General features: G+C 36.3%; 1 protein-coding gene across 1 annotated transcript in view; it reads left to right on the top strand.

Moving 5' to 3' along the window:
- Positions 1 to 3,282: 3,282 nt before the first annotated feature.
- The window catches only part of LOC123564330 (zinc phosphodiesterase ELAC protein 2-like), a 70,818-nt gene continuing 51,506 nt past the window's right edge, over positions 3,283 to 22,594 (top strand). Inside the window, exons 1-8 of the mRNA XM_045357831.2 lie at positions 3,283 to 3,461; positions 12,739 to 12,917; positions 13,888 to 13,938; positions 14,902 to 14,972; positions 15,671 to 15,741; positions 17,342 to 17,405; positions 17,904 to 17,987; positions 21,666 to 21,739. Coding sequence (XP_045213766.2) covers positions 3,297 to 3,461; positions 12,739 to 12,917; positions 13,888 to 13,938; positions 14,902 to 14,972; positions 15,671 to 15,741; positions 17,342 to 17,405; positions 17,904 to 17,987; positions 21,666 to 21,739 — 759 coding nt within the window. The 5' untranslated portion in view covers positions 3,283 to 3,296. The remainder of the gene's footprint in view (positions 3,462 to 12,738; positions 12,918 to 13,887; positions 13,939 to 14,901; positions 14,973 to 15,670; positions 15,742 to 17,341; positions 17,406 to 17,903; positions 17,988 to 21,665; positions 21,740 to 22,594) is intronic.

The raw sequence follows: 22,594 nt of genomic DNA, 5'->3' as shown, positions 1-22,594 counted from the left end.
TTCAGGTAAAGGAGATGGATTCTTCATTCTGGTCAAAAACAATAATATTTCGTCAGTACAGCAACAACTCAGTAACAGTGCAAACTGCTATGGGTCAAAATTAACATGAATGCGTCTCAGCCTGTATATGTTGCTGCCTACTACAGACCAAAGGAAAACGATCTCATGAGTCTAATTGAGTTCGAAAGGTCACTGGAACTTTCAAGACCCCTTAAGGGCACCAAATGGATTTTTGGTGATTTTAACACCCCCCAACCTCACCTGGGACTGACCACATACCCATAATGAAGCCAAACAGTACAAACACCAAATCCTATAATAAATTCCTTGAAATTATTGATGACTTTAACTTTACACAAATGGTTAACACTCCCACACGGAATGAAAACATATTGGACCTATTCCTTACAACAAACCCAACATTAGTCACCACAGTATCTGTCCTAGCAGGCATCTCAAACCACAACATAGTCATTACCTAGGCCCGACTTAAACCATATATAAACAAGCAAGTCCCCAGAAACATTTCATTATTCAAGAAAGCTAAATGGGATGATTTCAAACAATTTATAAACAGTTCTAAGGTCAATCTCTTAAAATATGCAGAGGCTATTTCAGTCGAAGACCTCTGGATCAGGTTTAAACTCCTAATACAAGAAGGCATATCTAAGTTTGTCCCAGTCAAAAAAATATGCACAAAGCAGCTCCTCCCATGGGTCACCAAAGATATAAAACGACTAATCAGAAAAAGGGACAAACTCTGTCAAAAGGTCAAGTTGCACAGAGGTCAAAATTAGTTTTATAGGCAATTCAAAACCTCCAAACACCTCATCCAACAAAAAATTAGGTTATCTTATGAAACATACATCGAGAACATTCTCGACATCCAACATAACAGACAACTCACACTCTTCTAAATTCATCACTAAGAAACTTTATTCACTCATAAAAAATGCCAGACAGAACAAGGTATTACCCCGTTAAAAGATCAGACAACTGGTAAAATTAACTCAGAATACATTGGCAAAGCAAACATCTTGAATAAACAGTTACAGTCTCTTTTTTTCAGACGTTTCTGCACTCTCACTGACCCAACTATGTAAGAATGCATTTGGAAAAACCAAATACCCAGTTATGGTCGATATCGTCATTGACCCAAGAGGCGTCCTGAAACTTCTCCAAAACCTAAAGGTGGTTAGGGCTTCTGGCCCAGATTTGATTAAGTCCATTGTCCTGAAGGAGCTCCGATATGAGATCCTTAACATAGTATCACTGATTTTCCAAAGATCTCTAAACACTTGTCAACTCCCATCGGAATGGACGAAGGCAAATGTTGCCCCACAGTTTAAAAAAGGTGATACTAGTGACCCCGCAAACTATAGGCACATATCTTTAACATGTGTTCTATTTAAACTCTTAGAACATATTATTGCTTCTAGCCTATCCGCACACTTATCAAAACACAACATTTTATATGGGCTGCAACACGGGTTCCGGGAAAGACCGTCCTGTGAGACCCAGCTAATAGAACTTGTTGATGAAATATCAAGGAATCTTTCCTCAGGTAAACAAACCGACCTTATCCTATTAGATTTCAGTAAAGCCTTCGATAAAGTCAACTACCTTAAATTATGATTCAAGCTCCAAGAACATGGTGTCCCCAAACAAATCGTGTCTTGGATCAGATCCTTCCTAATAGGCAGATCCCAGTCTGTCGTGGTCAACGGTCATATGTCTGATCAAGTCCCTGTCACATCGGGGGTCCCCCAGGGCTCTGTCCTAGGGCCCCTGCTCTTCCTACTGTACATTAACGATCTCCCTGATACAGTCACCTCCCAGGTACGGCTATTTGCAGATGACACAGTCGTGTACCTTACAGTTTCCTCACACACAGATTGCCAAAGATTACAAAATGATCTCCTAAACTTAGAAACTTGGGAAAAAAATGTAGGACATGGAATTTAACTCCAGCAAGTGCAAGGTCCTTCACATCACACGTAGCAGAGAGCCCACCCAGTTCCCCTATAAGCTACATAGTCAAACACTGTCCCCAGTTAAGGATGCAAAATACCTTGGTGTCGACATCAGCCCCGACCTCAACTGGAACACACATATCAACAGAATAACAACAAATGCAAACAGAACACTAGGTTTCCTTAAACGCAACATCAAAACAAATCACGAAAACGTCAAAGCACTACCATACAAAACACTGGTCAGACAACAATTAGAATACGCCTCATCTGTATACCACTCCCCCCCACCCACACACAGGTTAACATACATAAGCTGGGAATTGTCCAGCGATGCACAGTCAGATGGGTTAAAAACGATTATTCACGATACATTTGCGTAACGGACCTACAGAACACCTTAGGCTGGGACACACTTGAGAAGAGACGCCTATACTCCAAACTGGTCATATTCTACGAGATTTATCACCATGTTGTTGCCATCCCGCTTCCAACTTACTTAGAGGTCCCTACCAGGTTAACCAGACAGATGCACTCCCTCAGTCTCCGCCAAATTCATGTCAACTCGGACTTCTTTAAATTCTCCTTTTTTCCTCATACCACAGTCCTGTGGAACAGATTACATCCGCATATTGCGACTTTGACTGATCTTGAATCCTTCAAGCAGGCAGTGGCCCTGTTCCAGTATTAAATTTAGCAGTTGTTTTAACCTTCTTTTACTCTATTACTGTTTTTATCATTTGAACAATCATGCTATGTCTCATAGTCTCACTATGCCTGGAAGACTTCTTCAAGTTTTACTTTTATTCTTCACTAATACCAGGCGTGCACCCTGCCCATTATACTCACAAGAGGCGTGATGCAGTAACCATAGATAGAGATAGATAGATATACCGAAGGGGGTATACTGCATGGACAGTCTTAGATATTGGTATGTAAATGGTGGCCTCTGGTGTATTTTGGGACTAGATTCTGAGCACCCAAATATCACTATTATCTTTAAGTCATGAATACTATTTTCCATGCATTTCTAGTCTTGACACATCTGAAGAAATTATTAGATCTATGTTCATTTAAATCGACACATTTTGAAACATTTGCCTTTATTCCTAATTTTCATAACAAGAGCAAAACCGTCAGGCTTACTGTCAATACTGAAAATATGAGAAAGAACAATTTATGCAGAATTGCCAGAAAGAATCCGTTTATGAGCCAATTTATTTGCTAGAAGAATATATATTCTGCTTTTCGCATATAAAAGTCCTTTTCGCACTTTAAACAAGCGTTTATTTACCAGACCACACTCAGAGTCAATAGACGCTGATGCAATGTGAGCAGAGGTGGTTGCATCAAAAATCTATGAACTTGCATATCTCGTGCAAGTTTATGCCGTTTCGGCAGAAAAGACTTTCATTAGTTACTGTTACGAGAAGATATTTGTGCCATTCAAGGCCAAAGACTTTTGATAGCCATCGATTTAGATTTAAGGTACTTTTCTACAGATTCGTACTTCAGTTAACTCGTACTAGATAATTATGTCTAGCATTTTGATATTTTTACAAACGTTCTGCAAATATACAGTCAGTCCATAAATTTAATGATATTTCAGTCTGTAATCTTACAAATTGGTTGTATGAAATCTTAAAATGATCTAACTTGAAACTAATGTTCTAGTCCAACTAATTTGATGGTAATAAACTAATATTGAGTTATTTTTCTTATGAAGTTATGGGAAACATCTCCACTCGCGTCAAACACTCAGAATATCAAGATAATGGAGGAAATTTCCAATGAAATTGTCATCGCTGCCAATTTAGGTTTAAATGCTGATTTTGTTGAGAATGTGAGATAAATTCAAATAAAACTTACTGTATCAAAAGGGGTTATACATCAATAATTTCCAAACTTACAAATTTTCTGGTGATTTAAACCTATGTATGTTCTGTACACGATTAATGTTTACCGCATCTACATGGCAATATGCGCAAGAGATAAAACCAATGACTTTCAGGGATTAGCCCAGGGAGCAATTCGTGTGACTTCTTCACTTTGACCGCTAAAACTTGGCCTTATTAGCGCATGTTCTGGATGGCTCGCTTATAGTGTTAGGGATAGTAAAGTGGGACTATCATAGATCAGTGTGCTAAGGCTTGATATGATGAGACTGGTGTCCATGGTAGTAACGATGCTAGTGTTATGACAGGACGTAAAGGTGGTGTTGGTGCACTGTTACGGAAAGTTAATCCTAGACTGGTTCAGGTACACAGTATTGCCCATCAACTGGCCTTGTGTCACAGTTGTGTGCCAGCCAGGCTTGTAAGGAAGTGCAATCCTTTCTGATTATCACCAGACCAGCGTTCGACACTAACTTTTTTGCCAGGTATCCCGAAGGAATACCTGCTGGGAAATTTAGGAATCCCTGCTGAAAATTAGGAGTCCCTGATAACAAAATGTGGTTAGAACATGAAAAAACTAAAATCTAACAAACACAACTGTTTACAGTACTACATGTATTTTATTTCCACTTTATTTCCATTTTACATCAATGACAACAATAGCTTGTATGACTTTTGCTGTAAAAGAATAATGTCATTTCTGTCCAAGTCCTCTTCCCCCTCATCTTCACTACCATCGCACTCCTCTGCGATTTGTTGTAGTTCGTCTAAATGTATGCCGCCTAGTTCATTCCCCCTTATAACCCCCTTATTTGTAATCATTTTTTTGACATAAAAAAAAAAATCTGAAAAGTCTCCCTAAAATAAAAAAAAATTCCAAAAAAAAAAAATGTTCCGACCTACCTACCCTAATTTTTTGAGCATGTTACCAGATACAACGATTTTTTAGGCCTTATTAATGCAACTCCAACAGACTTTATCTAAAACTAGTACATTGGTCATAACAGATTTTCTTAAACATTTCATATTTTAGTTGTTTTATTTTGCACATTGCCTAAAAGTGGGTGGGGTTTAGTGTTTGCATGCTTTTATTATCAGCAAATTCTTCTAAATAAGAGCTGTTTTGGCAACAGTGATCATATTTTCCGTAAATGCAGACGTTTTATTGGCTTTTTATTTTAGTTTGTACTAGAAAAATCTTGTAAGAAATGATAAAAATGTTCGAAAATGTCGGTCTAGAAAACGAGTAACGAAAAACAAAAGTAACAGTTAAAGTTCTTGAAAAGATAACTGTTTTAACTTTATTTTCTCACCATACCACGTATAATTTCTGCTTATTTAATTTGTTTTGCCCAAACAAAGCCTCGGCAATGATAATAAATTTGTTATAGACCGTAACGGCCGACCGGCTCATGTAATCGTATCGAGCACACAAAATAATGGTACAAACACGATAATCTAAGGCTGCATTGTTTATCAATTAACTTGTAAACATTGATCAATAAACACCTTTGATAATGACAAGGCATATTGTACTAAATACAAACCGCGAGATAAGCACGTGTCATTTGGCGCGTGGCGTGACTGACATCTGTCGGTAGCTAATTAACATACGACGCTCCGCCTACTGCCATATTTCCGCTTGTGCCGGCGAACAATATTGAAATTCACTGGGATTTTGATTGACAGGGGGCAGAACTATCGAACTTGGAACGCATCTAAGTAAATTTCCGCGAGTCAAGCCGACGCGCGTGCCGTAATTTATGCGGGTAAAATACGAGTTTTTCTCGATTTTCGCGGGTCAAAACCCGGGACCTCGGGTCAACTGAAGCAAAAGACCGATGTTTGAGCGAACAAGACTGGGGAATTTCATTTTTTTAGAATCATATTTTATCTGAAAATCAAGAGTCCCGACGGAACACCGAAATTGTGAACTTTAGGATCCCTTGCGGATTTTTGGTGTCCTCGGGATCCCGGGACACCGTTAGTGTCGAACGCTGCAGACAGTAAAGAAAGTGCATCGGTACTTCAAAAACTCAGCTGTTCGATACAATGCCTTGAGAGAAATGGAGAATGTGCTAAATGATGATAAAGGTGATACTCTCTTTACCCTTAACTTAAGGAACCAGCCAGCTTCCACTGGTTGGCTCTGGAATCAGCAGTCAAGGCTATCCGCAGGGTCTATCCAGCATTAGTGTTAACACTTGAATCTGAAGCAGCATTTGGTAGTGCCAAGGCCAATGGTCTCCTGAAGCCTGTCAAAAATGCCAGATTTATTCTAAGAACAGCATTCTTGATTGATGTGCTCCAGTGTGTGAACAAGCTGTGTAAACTATTCCAAAGGGATGAGTTAAACATTGAAACAGTGACTGTAAATGTCACCTCCACCAAGGCCACACTCCTAACCAACTTCCCTGCCAAAGACATTGTTCAATGTTTCAATAGAATGACAAAAACAGAAAGAAGAAAGTGAAGTGTACACTTAGTTGCTAGTGTCATTAACACAACAAAACATTCTGTGTTGTGCTATTAATGCTATATATTTATATAAACATGACATAGATTTCTGACAATATGTGTTTAGACTTGATAGTGCTCATTAGTTTTTTAAGTCATTGTATTTTAGTGCTTGCTGATGGAATCATAAGCTGTTATACAGTTGTTATACATGAATGGAGTTTACAGTACGTCCAAGATGAAAAGTCAATTTTTCGCGCGACCTCGGTGACAAAAAACGATTGACTGTGTCCTTTTGTGGTGTCCCGAACACGCTAGCACATCGAAACGGACACTGAGTCCGTTATCGGTTGCCTAGCGATCGGTGGACACGGTGCGTCGCGGTGTACAATTGCAGTGATTCTCCGTGTTCAGATCATCTCAATTAATCCCGTTTTTGGTTGTAGAAAGATAATTTTTGCTCCTATATTTTGTTTTAACAATATTGTTTTCTGTTTTCAGGTGAACACTAAGCTTACAAGATGTGTAATTATAAACTGTTTTGTTTCCTTTGTTTATGTTCATAGTTGTATGTAAAAAATGTTAAAACGTCCACTAACAATTACTACTAACATTACATGTTGGAATAAATGTTTTACTCACCTCTGCCTAAGTCTTTCTTTCATTTAGCATGTTTGCCAATTTTCACATGTTGTGAAATTATTTGGTAAGTTACTTATGATTAATAAGTTCATATTGGTATAACAAGTGCTAATTAGGTAATTGTCGACATTAATAAAGAGTATTTAATACGGTCCCGCACGGTCCTAAAGCTAGTCATACGTGAGGCACGTTCAGCTAGACAGTCTTGCTTGGACTACAAGAGTAGTGATAATCACATACGACTAGATTTTTGGCCGTCGTGCGGGACAGTTCACTACAGGATGTTTTGGAGCCACTAATAAATATGTATCATTTCCATATGGTTTATAATAAATAATGAAAACGTAAAGTAGTTGTTATCTATACTTACGGGTACTGGTAGAAACTTTCAACAAGAGTGAAAATTACAGCACAACACCAGAGGAGGGAAGAAGCAGAAAATGAAAATCGGGCTTCTATATCTTTTATTAATTCACTTTTTTACTACGAAATTTAACGGAATATAATATTTATTAGGAAGCACAAACAATTCAAACAAATAAAGCCAAGAATGATTTACACTAGAAAGAAAAAAATATTTTGCTATGTTGCGTTCTCATATAATGCTTCCATTTGATTTTATTTCTTATTCATAACATGTACATAGATACAAACGATACCAACAATCGAAGATTATTTACACAAAATACAGACAGACAGAGATATTCTATAAATCATCATGTAATAATCACACACATAACGTGACAAATACACGTGCAGTTGTTAAAACTAAACAGTATAATTCTATTTCATATTTTGTTTCTGTTCCCTTTAGTCTATTACACAGACAAAATTTTATGAAAAAGATCATATACGTTATTACGAATATGCAAATATTACGAATATGAAAGTATCTTAATCTTGCCAAAAATAATACAGAATGGAGAATAAACAATTTTTGTCAGTAGTGAATACATAATATGAATTATATAATAAACACAAAATAATTTCTGTAAGCATTACCGATACACAGGTTTTTGTTTTATGAGGCTATAAACATATATGACATTTAATGCTAATAAAATTATGTTTACAAAAAAAAAAAATAAAAAAAATATTAAATTGTAAGTTGTTGCTTCCAAGGCTCTTACTCAGCACTATTTTTCGTAATCTTGCCCTGAAAAAAAAAGCAGATAAAACATAATTTTTAACAGCTGTATGTTACACATTAATAGTTTTCTGAAATTTGAAATGTCATGTGACATAATTCGATTAATTTGTTGTTTCAGACATGTAGACAAGCATCTAAATGTTTAAATGGATAATTACTTTGTTTACTTTAAGTGAATACCACTGTTTTCTTTCCCGAGCGAAAACTTTAATGCCGATATTCTATATTGCATTAAAATTAAATTTCAAATTCTTTTTTGATATTTACAAAAGCAAATAAATTCGTTACAAATTAACAAGTTATTCAAAAACTATTAATTTTAACTGGTAACTTACCTTTTAAATAATTATCTAACTCCATGCCAAACTGTGAACGAAGATTAATCCTTAGGGTTTTAAATAACGTAGTCGTATTAAAGTAATTGTTAGTATAACAACAGAAGTTTGCAACAAACATACAAAACTGCAAAAGTGAACTCTAAATAAAACAACTGAATTTACAAGTTTTATTGTTTATTGAGCACTGTCTCGTCGTATACGCTTCGTGTCAAATGCTGTACCTGCAAAATACGAAAAGTTTCCAAAATTACGTTGCAGACGAACATTGAAACTGAAAAATTACGATGATATTTTGTGTTAACATACACATAAATATATCTTTTAATTTTTGGTTAAAATGAAATGAAAAATAGCATATTTTAAAACAATATTATGAACACCGCAATCCGCCATGATTTCACCGCGAAACAGCGTGTTCGGCGAGCACCGTGTCTGGACACGCTGTTCACTGCAATTTGCGGTGAAATCACCCAGCTGGGTGGTCAAATTTCTTTTAACACGCTAGTCTGGTGTCACGGTGATGGGTGTCCATTGGAACTTTTCATTTTGGGCGTATTTATGAAATATGAAGTAAATATATTTATAACTTTATGGAAAGTTCAAAGTGCACTTGCATGTTTTTTGTTTATAAAAGTACATAAAATATATTTATGTGTTATGTTTTCTTGTATACTTGCATGGAGACTACTGTACTTGTTTTAGATCAAGTCTGTGGAAGTTTCATTTATGACAGTACAGCTTGACCCCTGAAAACCTGTTCTTGACTCTTGGAAATTTGATTTTGACCCTTGAAAATTTAGGCTGAAGAGTCAGTGACTCTGGAGTTTCAGAACCTAACAAACGCCCTGCGTGACCTTTGGAATTCAATACCAATTAGCCAGTTGCATAGCTCCACCGTTACATTGTACAGTCATGCCCTTGTAATTATTGGCTGCTGTGTAAATGCATGTACCGTAAGTGCTAATGTTATGCCATGATTACTTAAACAAGTAGGGCTAACATTAGGAGTGTAACGATACGCTAATCTCACGATGCAATACGTATTAGGATACAGATGCAACAATACGGTACGTATCACAATACAAATTGTATACCGTAAGTAAGCATTCATGTGACAAAATGAAAAAAAAGTCAATGTTCCTACACTTGGAAAGTACTTGAAATTTTGCTTTAAAGTTAAAGAAACTGTTATAAATGATACATTTGTTTAGTTACTATCTTTAACACTGATTGTATGAAAGTTTTCATTCAATGTTTCTACTTTTCACTGTATCGTTTCTGTATCGTGAAAAAGACCTATGACACGATATGCATACTAATGTATCATGATACAGTGAATTTCAATATATCGTTACACCTTTGGCTAACATCAAATATTTTATCAGCACCAGGTCTACAAAATGTCATCCCAAAAACAATTGTTGTTGAGTATCACACCTGCTGCCCCAACCACTGCTGTTAGAAACAGTGCACAGGGTTGTCAATAAGTTTTTGTTGAAAAGACTGAAATAGAAAATTAGGGGATCTGGGAGTATTCCCCCCCCCCCCCCCCCCCCTGGAAATTTTGAAATTCAACGCTTCATATCCTGCATTCTGGGGCATTTTGGGAGCATTTAAGAACACCTTTTCCACTGCAGTTTTATATACAATATACCCCTTATTTTCACATTTTTAGCTCACCATCATCAGATGGTGGGCTATTTAAAACACTCTGCATCCGTTAACAATTTCTTGTTATCGCATCTCCTCAGAAACTACTCGGGGGAATTTGAACAAACTTTGTAAGAATGATGCATTGGTACCCTAGTTGTGTCCCCCTGAAAATCAGACTGGTTCAACAATTTTTGAGTGAGTTATGGCCTTTTGTTTATTTTGATTTCTAATATAATTTTGTATCCAATGGCCCTCCAAGTAGTTAATTGGTTTTTCAGGGTTTTTTTATGCCCCAGAAGGGAGGCATATAGTTTTTGAACCGTCTGTCAGTCTGTCGGTCTGTCAGTCTGTCCGCAATTTTCGTGTCCGGTCCATATCTTTGTCATCGATGGATGGATTTTCAAATAACTTGGCATGAATGTGAACCACAGTAAGACGACGTGTCGCGTGCAAGACCCAGGTCCGTAGCTCAAAGGTCAAGGTCACACTTAGACATTAAAGGATAGTGCATTGATGGGCGTGTCCGGTCCATATCTTTGTCATCGATGGATGGATTTTCAAATAACTTGGCATGAATGTGTACCACAGTAAGACGACGTGTCGCGCGCAAGACCCAGGTCCGTAGCTCAAAGGTCAAGGTCACACTTAGACATTAAAGAATAGTGCATTGATGGGCGTGTCCGGTCCATATCTTTGTCATCGATGGATGGATTTTCAAATAACTTGGCATGAATTTGTACCACAGTAAGACGACGTGTCGCGCGCAAGACCCAGGTCCGTAGCTCAAAGGTCAAGGTCACACTTAGACATTAAAGGATAGTGCATTGATGGGCGTGTCCGGTCCATATCTTTGTCAACCATGGATGGATTTTCAAATAACTTGGCATGAATGTGAACCACAGTAAGACGACGTGTCGTGCGCAAGACCCAGGTCCGTAGCTCAAAGGTCAAGGTCACACTTAGACGTTAAAGGTCATTTTTCATGATAGTGCATTGATGGGCGTGTCCGGTCCATATCTTTGTCATTCATGCATGGATTTTAAAATAACTACGCATGAATGTGTGGCACAGTAAGACAACGTGTCGCGCGCAAGACCCAGCTCCATAGGTCAAAGGTCCTAAACTCTAACATCGGCCATAACTACTCATTCAAAGTGCCATCGGGGGCATATGTCATCCTATGGAGACAGCTCTTGTTTTCAGCTGTATTCCCAATGCCAAAAAGTATTTTTTTTTCCCAAAATAAGTGGGAAAATTCCCAATCTTCACACTGAAAAAATTTCATCAAAGTTGTACAACTATTGACCAAATTATTGACAATTTTATAATAGAACTATGTTAAATAAGTTGTACAATGTGAAACAAGTCTATGAGAAAGTGCTTAAACACATCCTTACTATATCCTGTGGGACTAAATAGTTCCCAATTTGGAACATTTATGTGTCAAAATTCCCAATTTTGGGGGTGTAGGCTATGTTCCCAAATTAGCTAGAAAAAACCCTGTTTTTATATGGCCTTACCTGTACATGTAGAAGGGTCATAAAGTCTGCAAATACTAATGAGATAATGATTCAAGTTGTTCATTATTTTCCTATTACACCTCAGCAGTGAATGGACTACCCTAGCAGATTGATGATTAATTTGTTTAGTACTCAGATTTCTTAGTTTAATTATTAATTATAATAAAAGTAATTATATGTGGATTCTTTGTATCATAATAAAATAAAAAAATATCAGTAATTAGCGCATGATTTTGCTTACATTTAGTATCAGTTAAAACAGTTTTTCGCAAGGATTTGTTTGGAAAACAATGAAAATGTTTTAAAATTGAAGAAGTATTTCAGCTATAATCACCAAACCTCACATAAGAATTAATTAGTGCATGATCTTTGCTCTCATTTTAACCAGAACAAAGCAGTTCCCCCCCCTTGATTTGGTAAAAATATGAAAATGCTTATATTTCAATATGTATTTTAATTAGAATCACAAAACCTTACATATAGATTAATTAATTAGCACATAGCCTTTGCTTAACCCCTTTGTCCCACTGAAAGCAGAGCTTTCCCACTGAATTGGTAAAAATATGGATTTTTAACTGTATCTGAGTAACCTATTGATGGATCTTTTTGCAGTTCACACAATTGTAGATCACTATAGGGTGATGATGCATTGTGCAGAATCGTCAGGATCACTTCATTGACCACTGTTATTACCCATTAATTATTTTACAGTCTATAAATTCCCACATAACAAAGTAATCTATTGATGGATCTTCATGAAATGTACCACAAATATAGATCACTATAGGGCGGCAGTGCATGCATATTGCCATCAGGATCTCTTCAGTAACTGCAGAGTTACTGCCCTTTAATTGTTTTAAAATATATAAATTCTCACTAAACAAAGTAATCCATTGATGGATCATCATTGAACTTTATAAAATCTAGATCACTTTAGGGCAGAGTTTTTCCCCTTGATTTTGTAAAAAAGTAGGAACCATCAAACCATTGCATGGTCCTTTTGTACCTAACTTGTGGATATTAGGACACAATATATAGTTCCCTCCTTCACAAAACAACTTAATTGGTGAGGGATATAAATTCACTGAATTTGCTTGTTTTGTTTTTAAGTTGGCTTTGAATATGGAGAAACAACTGAAGAAGAAGAAGATCCGTAATATGGCACATGTTGACAAATACAAGAGCAAACTGTCTCAGGTTCCTGTATCATTTTCTGCTAGTGTGACTGTGGTATCTACTGGTGCGAATGGATTAGGACGATCTGTCTTATTGAGAACAAACACTGACAGGTATGTACAATATATCAGAGATGCTATTAATGCAGTTTTAATGTTTATTTTGAAATTTTTGCATTTAATTCTTTGGATTCTAGGTCATTTTGAGAAGAAGGATGTCTGAGGTTAGAAACTAGGTCACTAGGTCAAATCATAGAAAAACCTTGTTTACACTGCAGAGGCAACATTTTCCATTTGATATTCACAAAAAAATGTCAGAATGTTTTTCATGAAATAAAGGTTAAGATTAAAACTAGTTTACTTCAAATCAAAAACTAGATTCCTTGGTCAAACCATAGAAAAGCCATGTTTGCACTCTAAAGGGTCCCATTGTCTTCTTGAACATCATAAATTTTTGTCATGTTTATCTCTATGAAATCTAGATCGGTTTTAAAAGTGGGTTGCCTTAGGTAGTCACTAGGTCCTAAAGGTTGTTAACCCTTAGCCTGCTAAATTTCTAAAATGGACTGTTCCATCATTCAGTTTGGGCAATACCATTTATTATTCGAAGGGGCGTTCACTGAAAATTTACTAACTGAATAGCGAACAGTGCAGACCATGATCAGCCTGCACGGATGTGCAGGCTGATCTTGGTCTGCACTGGTCGCAAAGGCAAAACCAATCGCCACCAGCAGGTTAAGGGTTAATGCTGCAGAGGCCACAGCTTATACTTGATCATCATAAAACTTCCTTTTATCAAATCATGACTGAGAATATACACCTTGCCTGAAGACTGAACTCGAGAATGCATAATCCTTAGCCTAGGGAGAGTGCAGATCTACAGAAAAAATGCTGAAAATGGTGTTAAACCTAAAACAAACAAGCTAATAATAGAATAGTCTAAGTTGAGTTGGAAGGGTTGGTACAAGATTGCAATTCTCAGTGGAAAATTATATATTTATTTCAGTTCAAAATCAAAAAGTAAAATATTAGCATCAGAATACATCATCTGCAAAGGAATTAAAGCTTTTCATATTATTTTCAGGTATTTGTTTAACTGTGGAGAAACAGTTCAAAAAGTTATGCCAGATATTAGGTAAGAATCATTGTCATTCAGAGGATCAAATGACCACCAAAGATCTTATGACTAAAGTGAATATGAGCCGTGCCATGGGAAAACCAACATAGTGGGTGTGCGACCAGCATGGATCCAGACCAGCCTGCGCATCCGCGCAGTCTGGTCAGGATCCATGCTGTTCGCTAACAGTTTCTCTAGTTGCAGTAGGCTTTAAAAGCGAACAGTATGGATCCTGACCAGACTGCGCGGACCCACTATGTTGGTTTTCTCATGGCATGGCTCAATTATGATCTTTCATTAAAGAAATGACAAGTGGTTTAAATTTTCATGTTTACATCAAACATTTTCACAGACTTTTAATTCTAATTGCGGCATCATTAAACAAGAGCTGTCTATTGACAGTATGCTTACGCTACTGGAAGAACTGATGTAAGTGATTATTTTGAGGAAAAATGATTGAAAATGATAACATAAAATAAGCATCAATATAAGAACTCCTATTGCTATATGGTAATCTGTGAAAAAAGAAGCACACAGAGACCAATACACTTTGTTTGTTATTTGACCATATGATTGAAAATAATTAAAAATACAAATTAATATTCAAAGTTTCATTAAAATCTACTTTGTGGAACTTTTTCTATACACAAAAAAATGTCAGAGTTGCTATATTCCCACAAAAGCCCATGGCAAAGATTGATTGCAGGATAAATATTTTCAGTTTGGTCCAACAGAAAATCAAGCACACAACCCTGTTTTTTATTAGCCAATTTCCTTTGGATACAGTGATGCTTAAAAAATATTGTTTAATAAAATTCTACAGTGTAGAGCAATATTTGTTACAAATGTGCAGAACTACCTTAAATGAATGAGATTACTTTGACCAAGCATGTCTAAAGTGCTTTCACATCTAAGATTTAAAAAGAGAAAAGAATTTTCATATAAAGCATTTCAGATTTGTAGAATTTTTCTTATTTTCAGTTCTCGTTTAGGACCAGTAGATAATATATTCTTCACCTACAACACCTGGAACAATGTTGGTGGTATTATGGGTAAGTGTTTCACTGGTCAGTTTAACATTCAGATCTTTATCTTGCAATTTATCAGCCCTATCAAGTAATAGTTTAGTGTTAACTGGAAACATACTGCCCTACTCCATATATGATATGTACAGTGAAATATAGGACCTCCGAGAGTGGTTAAGGTCGCTGACTTCAAATCTCTTGCCCCTCACTGATGTGGGTTTGAGTCTTACTCGGGGCGTTGAATTTTCATGTGAGGAAGCCATCCAGCTGGCTTACGAAAGGTTTGTGGTTCTACCAAGGTGCCTGCTGCTGGGGTCTTCCTCCATCACCAAAGCAGGAAAATCGCCATATGACCTATAATTGTGTTGGTGTGTTAAACCCAGCACCCCCCTCACCCCCCCCCCCCCCCCCCCCTCCAAACAACAGACAGTGAAACAAAGCTTGTTTGAGCTTGAATGACTCGTGCAGCAAGGTTTTAACTGTTCCTAGCTATTTTATGTTGGATCACTCATAACCTAGAATAAGTCAAGGACTTTTCTCATCTCCGTGTGACTTGACATGATCAGTGTTACATTGCCTGTAAAGATTTTAATTTTTATCATGCTGGACACGATTTATTCTGCCTTTGCACCCAGTGTAGGTCATGATCAGCGTGCACATCGGTTAATATTGAATAGTTGTATGTTTTAATAGCAAATGTTTTACATGTTGTTGAATTCTTTCAGGTTTCTTGCTGTCAAATACTGAAGACATTTACCATGCTAACACTATTGTCCTGCATGGTCCACCGTATGTGGTATGTCATAAAGTTAAATAGCAATTAGTTTATTGTCTTGCTTGTTTTAAGAGTAATGGTAGAAGTTTAAATCCCATTTATTTTAAGCGTTATTTAAACTTTGTCTTAACCAACCATATATATATGGTGGATCACTCACTTTCTTCTTTTTTCCCTGTATTTATATCCATATTGTTGAATTACAGTACATTTTGCATATAGAGTGGATATTTATACTTTGGAGGAATTAAATGCATTGGAAACATGCATGAAAAGGTGTTATATCAAACAGCATTGTATCTTGAGAAGCTTTTAAATAATGTTTGATCCGTTAATTATGATATTCAGCAGCCTAGAGAACTATTATGTTAAGATATGTTTGCTAGTCGACTGTGTGCTGAATTTATGAATATGTGTCTCAATTTAATCAGTGTATATGTATACATTTTGTGGGATCACAACTATCTGATTGAACCACTTACTATATATTATGTAGTGTATTTTGGGCCGGAGGCCTTTGTTACATTTAATAAACTTGACTTGACTTGACTTGACATCAGCCAGTAAGGCAGAGACTGTACTAAGAGTTCTTCCAATAGTTTGATTTTCATAATGGACTGTTTATATGTGTACTGGTAACATGTAAAAAAACATTTGAAACAGTAATTTCATAATGGTTACAGTCCTATCAAAACCTGAAAAAATTATTGCTGAAATTTGGACAAAAGTTGCTGTTTTCCCCATTTTCCTGCTGCTAAAAGAGCAAATAAATTCATTATCTGAACTAAAAAACACATCAGAGAAATGTGGGTAGTTTTAACAAAAATGTTGGAAAAACTATATTTTTTGTTTCCAAAAAAAAAAGAATTGCTGTTAGAGCTAGCAAAGTCAAAAGGCTGATGATTCCGAGTACTCTGGACTTGTCATTGTCACAAATTGTGCCAGTTCACATAATGTAGTTAGTATAACGGTGTACTTGCATTGCCTAGTTATAGAAGCTGCTGTTGTAGGGATGTGGTAGAATGTCTGACCTAAGCTTGAGAGGTCCCCTGGATTTAAGTCCTGTCGGGGTGTAATAACCAGTCTTTTACTGTGATTTCGGATTGTTCCATGATTCTATATTTTTAGCAAACAGTATATTGGACCATGATCACTGTTGAATGTGAAATGAAATGCTTCCAAATGGAAAATATCCAATATATTACGTCCCTTGGATGTTTTAGTTTATACTAATTTATTTTAGCTGTATTGTGATGAAAGCTTAAAGCTTATTTGAACCACTCTCGAGTCTGCTTCCTGGAAAAACCAGTACTGGTGTCATATGAGATGTTTTGATTTGTTATGTCTCTGCATGTTTAAGTTTACATTTCCTTGGTCTCAAAATTTCTTTAACATAGTAATATTAAATGCTCATATTTGTTAAAATATTATAAATATATTTATTTTTGAGAAATATCTGGACCTTTGCATTCATTTTTAAGCTGTTTCAAAGCTGTCAAAATTTGTACATCTACGTTTTTGTAAAAATAAGGTACTGTCTCGATATGAGCTTGTTGCATCAGAGATTATAGAATGTAGTTAATATACTGCTGTAGCCCTAACATGTGTTTAATTTTTGCAGAACAAGTTGTTGGACATGACAAGAATGTTTTCAGAGAATCATGTTGGATCTTTAGCAAAAGTTGGTAAGTGTACTCAAAACTTTATTTCATGTTTATATCAGAAATAGTAGTAGGAAAGGATACATATGTCCAGCAGTATAACACGATTGTTTGATGCATGTTGATTAATTTCAGGCAGAAAGTTTGATCTCGCAGACATGAGTTACACCAAGGCCAAAGACTTCCAGTTACTGAAATTCACACAATTGAAGTGAAAATTAAATAAAAGATACATTTCTTCATGTCTGTTAAAATATTGAAATGACTTGTATAGTTCATGTTTATACTTTGGGAGTGTAACATGTAAATTTTGGCAAATTGAATATAGCTAAATTGAAACATGTAGTTCTGTATTTCTTCTTGTAAATACCCCTTCTTTTCTTGCTTGGATTAAAAGAAATGAGTAGTACAAACACTGTATATGGTGAAACAGTAATTTTATTGACAATTTGCTAAGAGTGTGATACAAGCTGTGACCTTGTAGCATTTTGGTACATTTTGCTGTTGTTTTTTTCCCTACAGATTGGCATGGTATAGACAGAGTAAAGCATGAGGATGATCAGCTAACTGTAGAATATGTAGAACTTCGCAGTGGAGAATCTGAGGGTGAGCAGCCACTTACAAACCAATATTTTCAGGAGGAATTCTGTCCTACTTATTATAACTCTACATTTTTAGCTCACCTGAGCCAAAGGCTCAGGGTGAGCTTTTGTGATCACTCACCATCCGTCGTCCATCGTCAGTCGTCCGTTGTCCGTGCTTAAACTTTTACTTTAAATGACGTCTCCTCATAAACCGCTAGGCCAATTTCATCCAAACTTCACAGGAATGTTCCTTGGGTTAAGCTCTACAAAAATTATTCAAAGAATTGAATTCCATGCAGAACTTTGGTTGCCATGGCAACCAAAAGGAAAAACTTTAAAAATCTTCTCAAAAACCAGAAGCCCTAGAGCATAGATATTTGGTGTGAAGCATTGCCTAGTGGACCTCTACCAACTTTGTTCAAATCATGAACTCGGGGTCAAAATTGACCCCGCCCCAGGTGTCACTTGATTTTACATAGGAAAATCTTAAAAAATCTTCTTTTCAAAAAAGCAGAAGCCCTAGAGCTTAGATATTTGACATGTAGTATTGCCTAGTGGACCTCTACTAAAGTTGTTCACGTCATGACCCCGGGGTCAAAATTGACCCCGCCCCAGGGGTCACTTGATTTTACATAGATTTCCATAGGAAAATCTTCAAATTTAAAAAAAAAATAAACCAGAAGGCCTAGAGCTTAGATATTTGACATGTAGCATTGCCTAGTGGACCTCTACAAAATTTGTTCAAATCATGACCCCGCCCCAAGGGTCACTTGATTTTACATAGGAAAATCTTCAAAAATTTTCTAAAAATAAACCAGAAGGCCTAGAGCTTAGATATTTCACATGTAGCATTGCCTAGTGGACCTCTACAAAATTTGTTCAAATCATGACCCCCGGGGTCAAATTGACCCCACCCCATGGGGTTACTTTATTGTACATAGAAAAATCTTCAAAATTTTCTAAAAATAAACCAGAAGGCCTAGGGCTTAGATATTTGACATGTAGCATTGCCTAGTGGACCTCTACAAAATTTGTTCAAATCTTGACCCCCCAGGGTCAAATTGACCCAGCCCCAGGGGTTTTCTTGATTGTACATAGGGGAATCTTCATAAATTTGCTAAAAATGAACCAGAAGATATTTGATATGTAACATTGCCTAGTAGACTTCTACAAACTTTGTTCAAATCATGACCCCCGGGGTAAAATTGGCCCCGTCCCAGGGGTTACTTGATTGTACATCGGGAAATCTTCCAAAAAATTTCTAAAAATCCTCAGTTTGACATTAGAAACATGTAGCACATATTACTCAGGTGAGCGATCAAGGGTCATCATGACCCTATTGTTACAAAATTATTCCCCTTTTTCAACTTATATCATTCAATTAACTTTATTAAGGGACAAGACTGTTTAATAATGGAACATTGATGTCCGCCAACAGCTCTAAAATATGCAAAAAGTAGGTGACTGATGAAAGTTGAGTAGCATATACTTCTAACATATTTGAAGAATAGGTTTTTAGCTAGAGTATTTGAAAACTTTCAAACAGTAGAGCTTTTGTAATCACCTTTTCTTCTTGCATGCCGGACAGGATTTTCCGGTGCTAGAAAAACACATCACGTGCTATAATTTGTGACTGAATGAATGCATAAATTCATATGCTACGCCTTAAAGAAAAACCTTCGTTTTTCTTTATTAGCTCCAGTATTCGGAGAATAGGGGGGCTATTCTACTCGCCCCGGTGTCGGCATGACCCTTCTTGGTTAAAGTTTTTCGGCAACCTTTGTTTTTCTGTCATGTCTTTGTTACTATTGCTTATATCTTACTGTAACTTCACATAAACATTGTCCAGCATACAAACAAAGTATGTGCAGGGGCTGGGCCCATTATACTTAAGGTCAAAGTCACCAAGGTGTTATACTTAGGTTATTTTCAAGGTTAAAGTTTTTCGGCAACCTTTGTTTTTCTGTAATATCTTTGTTACTATTGCTTATATCTTACTGTAAGTTCACATAAACATTGTCCAGCATACAAACAAAGTATATGCAGGGGCTGGGTCCATTATACCCAAGGTCAAGGTCACCAAGGTGTTATACTTAGGTTATTTTTAAGGTTAAAGTTTTTCGGCAACCTTTGTTTTTCAGTCATATCTTTGTTACTATTGCTTATATTTTACTTTAAGTTCACATAAACATTGTTCAGCATACAAACAAATTATGTGCAGGGGCTGGGCCCATTATACCTAAGGTCAAGGTCACAAAGTTGTTATACTTGGAATTATTTTCATGTTAAATTTTTTTCGAAAGCTTTATTTATAGACATATCTTTGGTACTTTAAAAGATAATGACTTGAAATTAAAACATTTCTTTATAATCATCACCTGCATGTGTGGTTACAATCCTCATAACTCCAATTGTATTTTTGACAGAATTATGCCCCTTTCATACTTAAAGTTTTTTGGCAATCTTCGCTTTCTGGATGTAACTTTAGTACAGTATAAGATAAAGACTTGAAACTTAAAATGTATCTTGATCATCATCATCTGCATGTGAGGTGACAATCCCCATAACTCTGATTTGTATTTTTGACCAGATTATGCCCCTTTCATACTAATATATTTTGGTATTTTGACAAACTTCGTTTTTCTGGACATAACTTTGGTATTATATAAGATAATGACTTGAAACTCAAAATATATTTTTACCATCATCATCTGCATGTGTTGTAACAATCCCAATAACTCTAGTTTGTGTTCTTGACAGAATTATGCCCCTTGGTGTATCTTTCTTTTAAAGTAGAGGTCTCTTATTGAGACATATATTCATTTTACTGTCAAATCGTCGATTAGTTGAGCGCGCTGTCTTATGGACAGCTCTTGTATCTTCTACAAATTGAAGAATAAGGCATGCAAGAAAAAGAATCAGTCACTGGCATCGGGTAAAGATGGGAATATCTGGCACTTGGGTAACTGTTTAGGCGGTAACGAGGCTCCTGCCGAGTTCCGGCCTAAACATTTACCCTTGTGTCGGATATTCCCATCTTTACCCGCAGCCAGTGAAAGATTCTTATAATCTGCATCCGCATCACAAAGTTCAAGTAAAAGTTCTGCATGTAAGCAGGTTTTGCAGAAACTACAAGGTCAAACTTCACACATGTCTTTGGCATCATGAGATTATTACATACCATGTGAAGTCATGCACCTGGTGTTCTTTTTGTGATTTCACTCAGCCAGACCAGAGTAACTGTCCTTGACAAAGTGAAAACTAAAGTTGAAGTGCTTAAACATTCGTGTTGCATATATCTTAAAAAAATATTTCACCTAGAATCATTAAACTATGTACAGTGACAGGAAGTTGGGGGTTCGGAGCGGGTGGGGGGCATCAGTGGCCTATGGACATGCAAATTTATGCCCCATTTTCAGGTAGAAAGTTGTAAGCAGGTTTCTTAGGAAATATAATATTGAACAGTTGAAAATAATCATAAGTCTTCGACAGAATGAATTGACCATTTTTAGCCAGGGTGTATATCACTTACTGTTTATAAAATAGACCCCTTTTCAGTTAAGAAAGTTTTATTAAAGTTTTTGTGTGTAATCTCTTATTTGGTGGAATTGCTTCAAATGGTTGAGCATGCTCTCATTAGATGATCTTGTTCCAAAAAGATGTAACTAACATATTGTTAAGATTTGTGTTCAAATTTCAGAAATTCAGAAAGTGTACCAGTTTGAAAACAAATGCATGGACAAGAAGAAAACTGTGATGAACTATATTATTAGGGCAAGTATGCTAGTGAAAACAGATTTGTAGACTACATGTTTAATTAAGCTAAATGTTTATCCCTTAGCCTGCTGGTGGCAAGTGATTCTGCCTTTGCGACCAGTGCAGGCCAAGATAAGCTTGCAGTCTGATCATGGTCTGCATTGTTCGCTATTCAGTCAGTATCTTTTTAGCAAGCACCCCTTTTAACAGTTAATGGTAGTGTCCAAATTGAAAGACAGACAAGCTCATTAGAAATTTAGCAGGGTAAGGATTAAAGGGATACACAAGTAAAACTGTAGATGAAAAGATAAAATCTTTACATCATTGTAGAAATGATATTTCTCACATCTTACTGACATGCTTACCTAAATTAAATAGGTTTCTTCTTATTTTTACGATGTGGTTCAAGTATTTTTAAAATGAAGCTTAAAATACTGAGTTGACAATAGTTGCCTACTTCAAGAGGACTGTTTTTAGTTATTTAGTTGGGTAACATGTGCAAGTTTCATATCATCAGGAACTTGCTGCATACAGTTAGGCTGAATTTCTCCAAACCTCACGATTGAGTAGTGTGAAGTGAGTTGTGCATATTGTCATCATGTTCTGAAAATTTTTTTTAGCCGAGTCATGATCCTTGATTTGTCAGATTCTTTGATTTGTGCTAATTTTCCTATACCATTGTTTGGAATTTCATTAAACTTCACAGGAGTTTCCACTGTCAAGCCTAGTTGTATATATAGTTAGGATGTCATTGGTCAGTGATTTTCCCTGGTTGGTGGCGGGAGACACAAGTTTTTCATGAAAAACAATCTCTAGTTGGGAATGTTGAAAGCATGTGTTATATTTATGTGCTGAAGGAATAGAAACAGATCT

The sequence above is a fragment of the Mercenaria mercenaria genome, chromosome 2, assembly GCF_021730395.1.
Source record: "Mercenaria mercenaria strain notata chromosome 2, MADL_Memer_1, whole genome shotgun sequence".
Lineage (NCBI taxonomy): Eukaryota > Metazoa > Mollusca > Bivalvia > Venerida > Veneridae > Mercenaria > Mercenaria mercenaria.
Note: the sequence above shows the minus strand (reverse complement) of the source record. Positions and strands in the feature narration are given on the sequence as shown.